The 13,307-nt window shown below is 34.7% G+C and overlaps 1 protein-coding gene across 16 annotated transcripts in view; it reads left to right on the top strand.

Annotated features, from left to right (window-relative positions):
• The window catches only part of cadpsa (Ca2+-dependent activator protein for secretion a), a 108,145-nt gene that overhangs the window by 42,114 nt on the left and 52,724 nt on the right, over positions 1 to 13,307 (top strand). For all 16 annotated transcript variants that reach the window (XM_016551349.1, XM_016551350.1, XM_016551362.1 and 13 more), the window contains 3 exons: positions 8,156 to 8,267; positions 9,198 to 9,334; positions 10,763 to 10,829. In XM_016551349.1, coding sequence (XP_016406835.1) covers positions 8,156 to 8,267; positions 9,198 to 9,334; positions 10,763 to 10,829 — 316 coding nt within the window. The remainder of the gene's footprint in view (positions 1 to 8,155; positions 8,268 to 9,197; positions 9,335 to 10,762; positions 10,830 to 13,307) is intronic.

Below are 13,307 nucleotides of genomic sequence, written 5' to 3'. Positions count from 1 at the left end.
GTTACATTTTATATCTCACAACATGACTTTATATCTCACCATTGTCTTTCTCATAATTGATGGTTATCTCACAGTTTGACTTTATATCACACAATATGACTTTATATTTTGTAATTTGACTTTATATATCACAATTGCAACCTTTTTTTATAACTGACTGTTATCTCACAATGTGACAATTTCGCAATATGAATTTTTTCTCTCACATTGTGACTTCTAACTCACAACGTGACTATAGAGTAGTGTATTTGAGTAGATGTCACAATTGCGACTTTATCGAAACTGACTATATCTTGTAATGTGACTATCTCTGGCAATTGCAACTTTTTTCTCATAACTGTCTTGTATCTCACAATGTGACTTTTTATCAGTATGACTTTTATCTCAGTGTGACTTTATTTCTTCTAATCTGACTATATCTCACAATTGAGATTTTCTCATAACTGACTTTATATTTCACATTATAGTTTACAAAATACAGTAAGTATAGTAAATATCATTCAATTGCAACTATTTTTCATCACTGACTTTATATCTCACATTGCAATATCTTGTAATGTGACTATATATCCCAGAGTTGCAATTTTCGCATAGCTGACTTCATCTCTTAATGTGACTCTCTTGCAATTCCGACTTTTTCAACTTTACATTGTATCTCACAATTTGACTTTACAATTTAAAACAATTTACAGTTTACAGTTGTTAACATTTCACAATTGCGACTATTTCTTATAACTGACTTTATATCTCGCAATTGTGACTATTTCTTATAACTGACTTTATATCTCGCAATTGCGACTATTTCTTATAACTGACTTTATATCTTGCAATTGCAACTATTTCTTTATAACTGACTTTATATCTTGCAAGTGTGACTTTTTATCTCACAAAGTGACTTTATATCTTGTAATATGACTTTATCTCACAATTGTGATTTTCTCATAGCTTCCTTTATATTTCCCAGTGTGACTTTACAATTTACAACAATTTACAATTGTAAATATCTTGCAATTGCAACTTTGCTTCTTATAATTGACTTTATATCTCTCAGTGATTATATCTTGTAATTAGACTTTATATCTTGCAGTTGTGATTTTCGCATAGCTGACTTTATATCTTGCAACTCTATCTCATAATGTGTCTCCCTTGCAATTGCATTTTTTTCTCATAACTGAATTTACAGTATCTCAATGTGACTGACATTACAGTATGCAACAGTTTACATTGTAAACATATCACAATTGTGACTCATTTTCTTATAACTGACTTCAAATTTTGACTTTGTCTCTTATAACTGACCTTTTTCTCACAATGGGATTTTTTTTTTTTATCTCAGTGTGACTTTTATATCACAATGTGACTTTATATCTTGTAATTTTGACATTACAGTATGTCTTGAATCTTAAAATTTCTCGTCACAGTGTGACCTTATATCATGCAATGTGTCTTTATGTCTCACAATTATGACATTGTTTCTTATTATTGTAACTTTATATCTAATTTTTATATTAAACTATCTCACACTTGCCTTTTTTTTTTACTATGAGGCAGAAAACCAACATCCATAGTCCAAAACTTTTAACTTTAATAACTTATTTTATTTTTTCGAGGCGAAGCATTGCAAGCATTACCACAGGGGCTTGATTGGTTTTGTGCAGTACAATTAAATTTAGTGTGTAAATGAGAACGTCAGAATGTGACAGTGAGCGATTGATGATGTAAAATGCCTAGTCAACACTATCAATTATGACCACAGTCTGCAAAGATGTATACTGCATAGCCTGACATACAAGACTGTTGATGAGCCTTGGCTTTTGCCCACAATTTCACTGAGGTCACATCATACAGTCTGACAAGCAACAATTGTAAAAGATAGAAAAAATTGCATGGTGTACAGCCAACTTTACACACATACACACACAAAACAAAAATGCTCATATCCACTCTCTTTCCACTAAATATACGCAGTTGCTCAGATCAACAAGCTCTCACATTCACACACACATTTGGCGCACATTTCTCCAGAGCTTGCTGTAATGCTAAAAGCCTGCTGGGTCTCAGGGGTAGAGCCGTGTGAGGATAGATGAGAGGGCATTTGGGAAAGCGAAAGAATGATGGGAAACTCTTGAGAGACATGCATTCTGTGCCTGTCTGATCAGACACCTTAAGACCGTAGGGATTGATCCCAAAACATCTCATTAATTAAAGCACATATGTGCAGTTGTGAGGATTTGAGTGAGAACAACAAGGAAGTAGATAAAAAACGGGGAAAATAGCTGCTGTTTGAAAGCCTCCAAATCTATAAGGGGGCTACAAAGACCTGTCTTGAAGTAGCTTTTTCTTTCATAACTGCACTTTTATGAAATATGAAAGGGGAGTGGTTATGATGAATGAAAATGCAATTTTTCAAGTCATATGTGCATTTGAATCTGATCATGTCTACAAGATTGGTCCTGTGTTTGGATTTGAGTACTCAGATTGTAGGATTTTGGATTTTAGTGATTGAATGCTGCCGTGACCCCCTGTTCAACCAGACTTACATAAAAAAATAGGAAAATTAAAGGGTTGTTGTCAGTAGGTCTTGTATCAACCTGCATTTGTTATAGGGAGGCAGATCATTTGACTTTAGATGCTCTTAACTGGTGGGTCATGACCCAAAAATGGGTGGCAGTTTTGTTCTAAAAGTGTTACGGACAGCAGGGAAAACAAAAGCCAATACTAAATGCTGCTAATCATATAATTTTGCATAGTTAAGAAAAATAACTGTGCTTAACAAGGAAAAAGAGAAAATGCTACCAATATCTGTCCGATTAAATTCACACTGCCGATTTATCTGTCACTTGGCAGCCATATTATGCATATGGGAGCGTGGACAGGTGAACAGGCTACCATAATGAATAAAACCTTAAAGCAAAAACCTTAAACCTTATTTTACATCACAGCTCAAGTCTGACAGATGGAGTCATGTTGTTTCTTTATTAATAACTTTCCATTTTTTTATATATATATATACAAACTGCTGTATTGCATTGACAATGTAAACACTTGATGAGAGAGAAGAGAAACGATATTTCGATTCCTCTGTATGTCTGCACATATGGTGGCATTGACAAATAAAAAAACCTTGAACCTTGAACCTTAAGTACGTGATCATTCATATATGCTTCGAACAGAAGCCTTTTGTGATTTGTAAAGAAGGCAGTGGTCTTATATGTGACTGTTTCTGCTCTATTGTGTCACTGTAGTGTCGCTCCAGGCGCTGTGGATTACGTAACTCAGATAGCTTTTCTGAGAAGTGTTTTACAGTGTGTGTGTGTGTGTGTGTGTGTGTGTGTGCACTGTTACAGTGTGTTATATAGAGCAGTAATATAGATCAGGGTTTCCTTACCATGTGTTTTGGGCTTTTAATGTAATGAACCTCTGGCCACATTTAGCAGGCCAGATTTTGTGGGTCAGTGTATATTTGTATTTTTGTGGTATACTTAGGATCTATGTTCAGGGTCTATTTGCCAGTCACATGTGACTCACTCACATTTGATGGTATCTGTTTTTTTTTTTTTTTTTTTAGATTTTTTGCAGTAGACAGGTTAGAATAAAGATCTAAAGATGCTCAAAATATTATTTGGTGTATCTTTCTATCTGCTTTTGTTTATTGTTCAAGTAGGGCTGGACGATATGGCCAAAATTTATATCACTGAGTTGCTGCAGAAAACAAAAAAATTGAGCAACAACAAAAACTTTGCTGGAGACCGGGTTATTATTGAAAGTGCAAACTGATTGTCTGCCAGCAGGAGGCGCTTTGAGAGCGGTAGAACTAGCGGTTTCTCCAGTAACGGCTGTAATCAAAGCAGCTCCGCTCATGAATGCTACTTTATCAGATAAAATAGAAATGCCATCGAAACTTTTCTGAAGACAGTCGGTTCCCTTCAGAGATACATTCATATAAAACACCCGCGCCACGTTTTGATTTTGAAGTGTGCAGTGCTCATGTTTATTCACAAAGTCAAATGTCACAAATAATTCAATGCATGGGAAACACTGGTAATGTATATCGAAATATCGGAAATGTGTTTAAAAATCATATCACCGTTATTGAAAAAAAATATATCGCGATACATGTTGATCTATTGTCCAGCCCTATGTTCAAGTTCAGTATCACATACATTTTTCTCAGCAGATTGATTCTTCTTTTGTTAATCATGTCAAGAGAGGATTGCTGGACCAGGGGCACATGGACCTGGTCAGTTTTTGGTGTTTACAGTTTGACTGAAGCTCAAAAGTGAGAAATGAAAACAGCGTTTAGAAGTCAGTCACATTAGGCTTCCTAAAATATTGATATGGTGCATATAGAAATGTTAGCTCGTCTACTGCCATCTGCTGGCTATATTAGTAATAGCAGCACTGTGAATTTAATTTACATGCAAATGAATACAAATATAAAAATATATGGCTCACTCTCTGGCAACACTGATTTGGCAACTTCTGACATGTTGGTAATGTATTTCTAATTGTAAATTGTAAACAGTGTAATTTTTAGGGAATTTATTGTTTAAGAATGAAGCATCAATTTTTCAGGTTATTCAAAATATGCCACTTATATTTGTCCAAAAATATGGCTAATCTGAGATAATAAAAATGTTAAAATGAGACTCACACAGCCAAACATAGAGCTCTGTGACACACAACAATGTGTGATTTAAGGTAAAATTAATACTTCAATAATATGGTGTACTGGGTTTTAATTTGGTCAAATAAACAAATTAAAAGGAGAATTGAAGGGAGCATAAACCTCCAAGCATAAAAGCAGTAAAATTAGTCTCAACAGAGCATAATAGTTAATAAGACAATACCTTCATCTTCTGTTTTAATGTCATGATTCACTCTGATTTATGTTTTTCTGGGACCTGTTGTTAGAATTGAAATGGTGACCCAGTAACAGTGAGATTTTATAATTATTAAATTATAACACTAGGCCTTGAGCAATGTAACCTGTCGAAAATATGTGCCAGACATGGAACCAGTGAAACATGTGAGTGCAGTAATGTTGTTCTTCAAATGGTCACATAGTGATGACTCATTGAGCAAATGAGAGAAAAAGCCTGTGTGAAATATGTGTGTAAGAAGACGCATGCACATTAATAACAGGTTTAATAGCATTCTAAAAGACTCCTCAGTGTGTGGCAGAACAAGATTTGTTCTCGCACACACACATACACTGGTTTACTATCCTTGTGGGGACTCTCCATAGGCGTAATGGTTTTTATACTGTACAAACCATGTATTATATCGCCCTACATCAACCCTACATCTAAACCTACCTCTCACAGAAAACATTCTGTATTTTTACATTCTCAAAAAAACTCATTCTGTATGATTTATAAGCTTGTTTCCCCATGACACGAGTCCCCATGAGTTGGTGTGTATTCAGGTTTAAGCCCCCACCAGGATAGAAAAACATGTACACACACACACACACATATACACATACACGCGCACACACACACACGCGTGCACACACACACACACGCGCGCGCACACACACACACACACACACACACACAGCACACTTGTGGTCATATCAGTGTTATCAGACAGCTGTTCTGTACCAGGTGGAAGATCTGATGCCAGATTGTTATGAGGACATTTACATTCATGTTTTACCAACTTTACCTAGCTATCTAGCTATAAAAGACTAACTGAAACCAAAACACTACCCCAAAAACCCTGCATTAATAGAATTACAACAAAACAATTATTTATTTTATGTATGAATAATGGTACCTTAGAGGACATATTCAATAGAAGGGATATATATATAGAAAGAAGGTTTATATATAGAAAGGTTTATATATAGAAAGAAAGAAAGAAGGAAAGAAGGAAAGAAAGAAAGACTTTAATTCTGCAAAGACACATGAAATTGATGAAAGATGACAGTCAGGAACATTACATTGTTATAGAAGATTTCTGTAAAAAAATGCTGTCCTTTTGCATAACAACCATTTTCAACAAAGATAATAATATGAAATGTTTCTTAAGCACCAAATCAGCATATTAGAATGATTTCTGAAGGCTCATGTGACTCTGAAGACTGGAGTAATGATGCTGAAAATTCAGCTTTGCCATCACAGGAATAAACTGCATTTAAAAATATATTAAAACAGTTATTGTAATATTATTTCACAGTATTACTGTTTTACTGTATTTTGGTCAAATAAATGCAGCATTCTTAGTGTGCATAGATAGATAGATAAATAGATACTAAACAGCAGTTCACAGTTCACATGCTGTGCCCCCTGCAGTCTTCAAGTACACAGCAAGTTCCACTAACGTTTTCCATGATCTTGTATTGATGGCATGCTTGCTAACAGCACTTATTGTTACTTCCAAAAAGTTTGTTTCAACGCCATGAGCCAAATATGCATCAGACGCTCTCCCCTGAGACGCTGATGTGAAGGAAGGTTGAACAGCTCTATACACCAACACAGCAAACAAACATACACAAGCATACATAAGACACAGCGTCCACGTACCCTCAGCCTCACCCCAGGCATTCTAGAGGGAGCCAGGCTCAGAGGGGGTTGCCATGGAGATTTACTGCACTGTGTTCCCCATGTGCACTGTGGCCAGATGATTGCCCCCTCATCTCAAGGGATCACAGCACACACACACACACACACATGCATCACAAATACTTTCATGTACGAACACATGCACACACACAGTGCATTGCCAGACAAGCCAACAAAGCTGCAATACTTGTCCTGTTGATTCAGCCTTTCTCCACAAAAATAAAAGGTATTTATGTGTGTAGACAAGCTCTGTTTTATATACAGTAAAAACATCAATGTTGGAAATATTAATTAATTAATTAATTAATTTTTAAAGAATGGTTTCTGTTTGAACATATTTTAAAATTTGTAACTTTTTTATGTGACGGCAAGGCTGAATTTTCAGCAGCCTACTCCAGTCTTCATCATCTAATACACTGATTTTGTGCTCAAGAAACATTTCTTATTATTATCAGTATTGAAAACTGTTGTGCTACATAATATTTTTTTGTGGATTTTTTTTTCAGGATTCTTTGAATAGAAAGTTCAAAAGAACAGCATTTGTTTTAAATTATACATGTCTTTACTGTCAATTTAATACATCCTTGATAAATAAAATTATAAATGTCATAAATAAATTAAAAAGACCCCACCCAAGCTTTTGAGTCAAAAGACAATTGAAGAACAGTTTTCACTATAGTCGAATATTATACATCAATCATCGAATAATTGAAATACTATATAATCAAAAATAATGCATCAACCTTTACAATAACAGCCTCAAAATGTAATTTGAAGAAAATAATGTGCAGTTTATTATTGATCCAATAAAAAAACTAAAGGATAGGATCATGTCGACAAACTAACCCAAACAGGTGTTAAAGGGATAGTTCACCCAAAAATGTTTCTGTCATCATTTACTCACCCTGAAGTTGTTCCAAACCTATATGAGTTTATTAAGATATTTTGAAGAATATGGGTAACCAAACAGTTGACAGTGGCCATTGACTTCCATAGTATGGGGGGAAAAATACAATGGAAGTCAATGGTTTCGTTACTAACATTCTTCAAAATGCCTTCTTTTGTAATCAACACAAAAAAAATAAACTTATACAGGTTTGGAACAAATGGAGGGTGATTTAATAATGACAGAATTTTCATTTTTGGTTGAACTATCCCTTTAGTTAGGCTGTGAAATATGCTTTAAAGAAATGCATATCATGATTCGGTAAACAAGCTAATAAATCACAAAGAATTAAGTTTTTTGAAAATCTAAAAATGCAGAAAGTTTCCTGTGAGGGATAGGTTTAGGGGTAGGGTTGGTGTAGGGCAATAGAATATATGGTCTGTACAGTAGAAAAACCATTACGCCTACGCAGAGTCCCCACAAGGATAGCAAACCAGACAGTGTGTGTGTGTGTGTGTGTGTGTGTGTGTGCAGAGATGGTCTCAGTAACATGTTGTTGTTGTTGTTATTATTATAATAGTCATCGTAATTGATTATGAAATCTAGGCATACAATTTTCATCTTATTCATGTAGTTTTACACTCCTAGTTGCAAAACCAGTTTGAAAACCACTGATTTAATCTCTCTCTGTATTGTTTAGTTGGGGTACTCAAGGAGACTTCACCACCACTCACCCACTTCCAGCTGTAAAGGTGAAACTCTTCACGGAGAGTACAGGAGTGCTGGCACTGGAGGATAAAGAGCTGGGACGGGTCAGACACACACACACACACACACACATACACACTGAACCCATCACAGCTCATTCTAGCCCATACTCTTTAAGCAGTCAGCACTGATCTGAGCTCAGAGGTGATCGGTACTAAAATGGTTTTGCTAAGCTCTCCGAAATGAGCAGCCCCCCTGCTTGCCTGTAGCTGTTCTAATGGATTTGATCCAGTGCTGAGTCAATGAGGCATAGAGTCTCTCTATTCCACTCTCTCTCTCTCTCTCTCTCGCTCTCTCTCTTTTCTCTCTCTCTCTATCACTCATTCTCTCTAAACAATAAGCCTGCACTGATATAAAAACAGAAAAATAAGGTGCTGATGTCGGCTCTTATGCAAATGATAGATGACTTCAAAGTGAAGTGAGAGATAGAGAAAATAATGGGATCCGATGTGCGATGAATCAGAACACTGGTGGGAACAGATATTACTGGAAAGCTGCAGTGTCCCACTTTTCCCAACTTTCCTATTTGAGCTAGATATGCAATATATACAGTATGTATGACCACTGATGAAAATTTCAAATGATATTATCAGCATAACAGTGAAAAGTTAACATGAATATCACGTATTAGTATTTGGTATGTCCCCTTTTGCTTTAATGACAGAATTTTAAATATTTCCTTTACATTTTACATATATTTTTTTATATATATTTTTTTATAATATATTTATAATCTTTATGTATGTATATATATATTTGTATATAACACATACATATACACACACACACACATATATATATATCAGTATATATCAGTATATATATCAGTATATATATATACTTTTAAACTATGAACTTTTATATACTTTAAAAAGCAAAAAAAAAAAATATTCCTAGAATTTCAATGTTTCACACTATATTTTTAAGTAAAAAAAATTTACTTAAAAATTATATCTGCCATAATGTGATTCCAGGTTGTGTTGCATCCAACACCCAATAGTCCCAAACAATGTGATCTCCATAAAATGACTGTTGCCAAAGGTTGCCCAGATGACCTGAAGATCAAATTGGCTGTCCGTATGGACAAACCACAGAACATGAAGCACTGTGGGTAAGTGACATCCTCATCATTTTAATTTCTGATTTCAGTCAATTCTACACTGACTTAAAACTGAATAGATTTTAGTAAGTTGTTGAATAGATTCAACATGCACAGACTAATTTCTCATTTCAACCCATTTCACCTACACTGAAAGGCAACAGTTACAACTCTCTGTCTGGTCCAATGAACGTTTGGCCTCAACACTTTTCTGATCTTTTGGCTCCATCTAGTGGACAAAGTGCTAAGCATATATATTTTTTAAATATACATTTTTAAAACAATAGATTATAAAAATTATAAGACATGAATAAATATAAAATAATTATTTAAATTTTATAACAATAATAAAATTAAAGATTTTTTAAACTTTAAAAAAAAAAAATTGTAATAGTGGTCATTTACTTATATTTATCATCAGATCAGTCATTGTAATGTCCTAAAAATAGATATTGGGATCTGCCTTTGCCTAAAGTGCAATTTACTGTTTTCACCATTAGGGGGCACTAAAACTACACATGAAAATCCACATCTGTTTCTTTGCTTGCATTAAAACTCACACTACTTTCTGAGGGAAGACTCATATGTCATCCTCTATAAAGTTGCATTATGTATTTGCATTCTTTTAGATTTTTTTTTTCATTTTAAATATACACTCAAGCAATATATACTATATAACAAATCTCAACTGCCTGATTCTTGCCAGCTCATTTTATAAAATTGAATATATAAGTGTGTCCAACTATATCCGCATATATGCAAGTGTACTTTTGAATGGCGATATATATATAATATATATAAAATATCCACAGCTTGATTGCTTGTATTGTTCCAAAATGTAAACTATGTTATCTAAATGTGACTATAAGGTATGAAGATATTAAGAAAAAATATAATTATTAACAGCACAATTTTCTTTAATGCTGCTTTGAAACAATGTGTACAGACTTGAAGGAAATAATGTCAAATATTTTATTTGATTTCATTTAAAATAACTGTATATATCATCCTTGATTAATCAACACATTTTTAGTGTTATAGCTGTATTGTCTTAGCTGTAGCAAATGTTTTCTTACTTTTATTTTGAAAAGAACTATATAGCTCATCGTTAAATAATCAGACACCTATTTTGTCTGTTTATAGCATATTAATGTCTTCTCAGTGCATTTTTGAGTCACTTATTTTTTATTTTTGTTCACATTTTTGTAAATGTTTATATTTCTGTATGTTGTATGTGTTTAAAACATATTTTAAATTTTTTAACATATATTTATGATGTTAAAATATCCCTGTCGTAATTTATTACATTTGAGTTACTCTGTGATGCAAAGTCAGAGAGAAAGGCAACAGTGGCCCATTATCACCCAAATTAAGAACAACACATCCAGCATGCTATATCTTGACACTGTGATGAAACACCTGCTCTACATCTGTTCACAGTTACCTTTGGGCCATTGGGAAAAACCTGTGGAAAAGATGGAAGAAGAGGTTCTTCGTCTTGGTGCAGGTATGTGCTTTTTCACTTTGGTGTCACTTCTAATGAGACTGTTTCCTCCCCTTTTGATTCAGATTTTTTTATCAAGTGCTGTGCATTTCCATTTCCATTGTATGTGTCAAAACTGCTTCAGTGAAGTAGACTAGATTCACGGCTCTTTCTGATCGAGCACTGTGTCAGGTACTTCGATGGAGCCTTTTGTATATCTGTCTCTATTTTTTGCTGTTCAGTTAGCTCCTCTGTGGTGGGTTGTGACATGTCTAAGAGCTAAAAGTTGACAGGCGGCTTGACAGAGTAAAGGACCAGCACTCGCAGCTAAAAGAGCCCACATCACACGCCCACCAGTCGCCCGCAGCTACGGCTACAGCAAGTGACAAACAACAGTCAATACACTGACATTATTTATTTACCTTAGTGTTTGTGTGCATGTGTGTCTGTGTGCTTGTGTGCATGCAAGCGAAAAACATTACACGTTGCCCCATTTGTGTTTTTGAATGTCAGTGTGGGTAAGAAAATATGCCAGAATGCGCTTTTTGTGTCCGTGCTTTGTTTTGTTTTTTTGTTTGTTTGTTTGATTTTGTTGGTTTCACACTTTGTATTTGTTTGTCTCCTTTCGGCTTTTTGTTGTTTCTTCTCCGTTGTTCTCGTGTTAAATCCTTTAAGTATTCACACAAACGTCAACACATCCATCTCGTAAATGTATCACAGTAAAATTTTGTAATGCTTTTGAATGAAGTTTCTTATGTTAACCAAGGCTATATTTACAATTAAATATATTTCAAAATATATTCTAAAATGTATATCCACAAAACAGAATTTTCAGCAGCCATTACTCCATTCTTCAGTGTCACATGATGCTTCAAAAATCATTCTAAAATGCTGATTTGGTGCTCAAGAAACATTTCTTCTTATTATCAATGTATATCAATAAATAGAAATTTCAAAATAACAGCATTTTTAATTTGAAATATAATCTTTTATAACAGTATTTACTGTCACTTTTGATCAATTTAATGCATCCTTGCTGAATAAACCTATTGAAAAATAAATATACTAAAATGTATTTGAAGTATATATAAGTCATGCTAAATATACTACAAATACATTTACATTTTTATGTACTTAACAAAAATACCCTGCAATTGTATTTTTAGTATACTAAACTGGTATACTTAAAGTCTGCTAAATTGGAACAACTAATTTTGTACCTAATGCACTTTAATTGTGCAGAAGTTGTGCTGAGGTCCAACTAAATATACTGAAGTATATTTGATTGTGCTAATGTGGAACTATTGCAAGTATATTTTAGGTACACTTTAAATATTTTGCATTTAAAGACCAATATTATTCAAAGATCATACAATCCTCATCAATAGTGGCATTAAAACACATTTTAGACTCAATATTAAGAAATGTGTATTGTGCACAAGTAGTACTCCAAATAAAGTTTAACTATGATTTTTAAATGAGTAAGTCTCCAGCGATATGTCAGTAAATATGTTTGAACTATGTTTAGTATGAAATAAATGCATTTTAATTACTTTTTACTAGCAAAAGTATTAATTTAACTAAATATTTTGTATGCTAGAAGTGCTGTCAGTGGCTGGCCAGCATTTGATTGACACTCTGAACGATTCTATGTAAATGCCCCTGCATTTAATGTGGGGTTTGTGTTACAGGGTGGGTGTGAGTTCACTGTTGCATTATTCATAGATTATTACCACACCCTGTAGACCATTTAGGGCTCCTGTTTGACACAGGCTGGCTTTGAAACAAGGTGTCACGAGAAGGTAATGACAGAGTTCCCCGTGGCTCCACCCTGCCATTTCATTTCTTCGGTGTTGCTTAAGTCTATGAATACGGAAAAGTCTTATCTATTATAACATCTCTATACTTCATAGAGCACTGATAGTCGTATAAATAGTCATATAAATTTATAGCAGCCACATCGTCTATCTTTGTGCCTCTCAGTGCCCTTGTTGTCAGTAAGCTGACAGCATAAGGCCAGCATTATGATTCAAACTGAAGTCTAATTATTTTATGGTTGGTAGGCGATGTGACAAAACAGCGGGCAGACGCTCTGTGCTCGCTTCCTCTTTCCCCTCATCTCATCTCATCTCCGATGCTCTGGCTCAGGCATTCAGGCTTACGCATCTGAATATGGTAATGCGTTCGAGTGACCCGGAGGGGCTCGGGTTGTGTGTCTGGCATTCGGCTTTATATTTCCACCGTTAGTGATCGATTTGTGCCCACTCTCCCGCTCTCTTCATCCACAATGCAATTGCAGAGCATCGACAATAACAAGGTTATTTAAAAGAGCAAAAGCATGCTGGGGTAATCAGAAAGCAAAGTCATTTAAAATCCTTTAACTGTCGGTTTGACAGCGGGTCAATGGCCCCACCAGCGACCGTTCCGCTTCTGACAGGCCCGAACTTCAGCGGATTGATGGGAGATTGTGTGTGTATGTGTGTGTGCGAACGTGGGGTGGGG

Source organism: Sinocyclocheilus rhinocerous, unplaced genomic scaffold (genome assembly GCF_001515625.1).
Source record: "Sinocyclocheilus rhinocerous isolate Xijiao unplaced genomic scaffold, SAMN03320098_v1.1 scaffold14, whole genome shotgun sequence".
Lineage (NCBI taxonomy): Eukaryota > Metazoa > Chordata > Actinopteri > Cypriniformes > Cyprinidae > Sinocyclocheilus > Sinocyclocheilus rhinocerous.
Note: the sequence above shows the minus strand (reverse complement) of the source record. Positions and strands in the feature narration are given on the sequence as shown.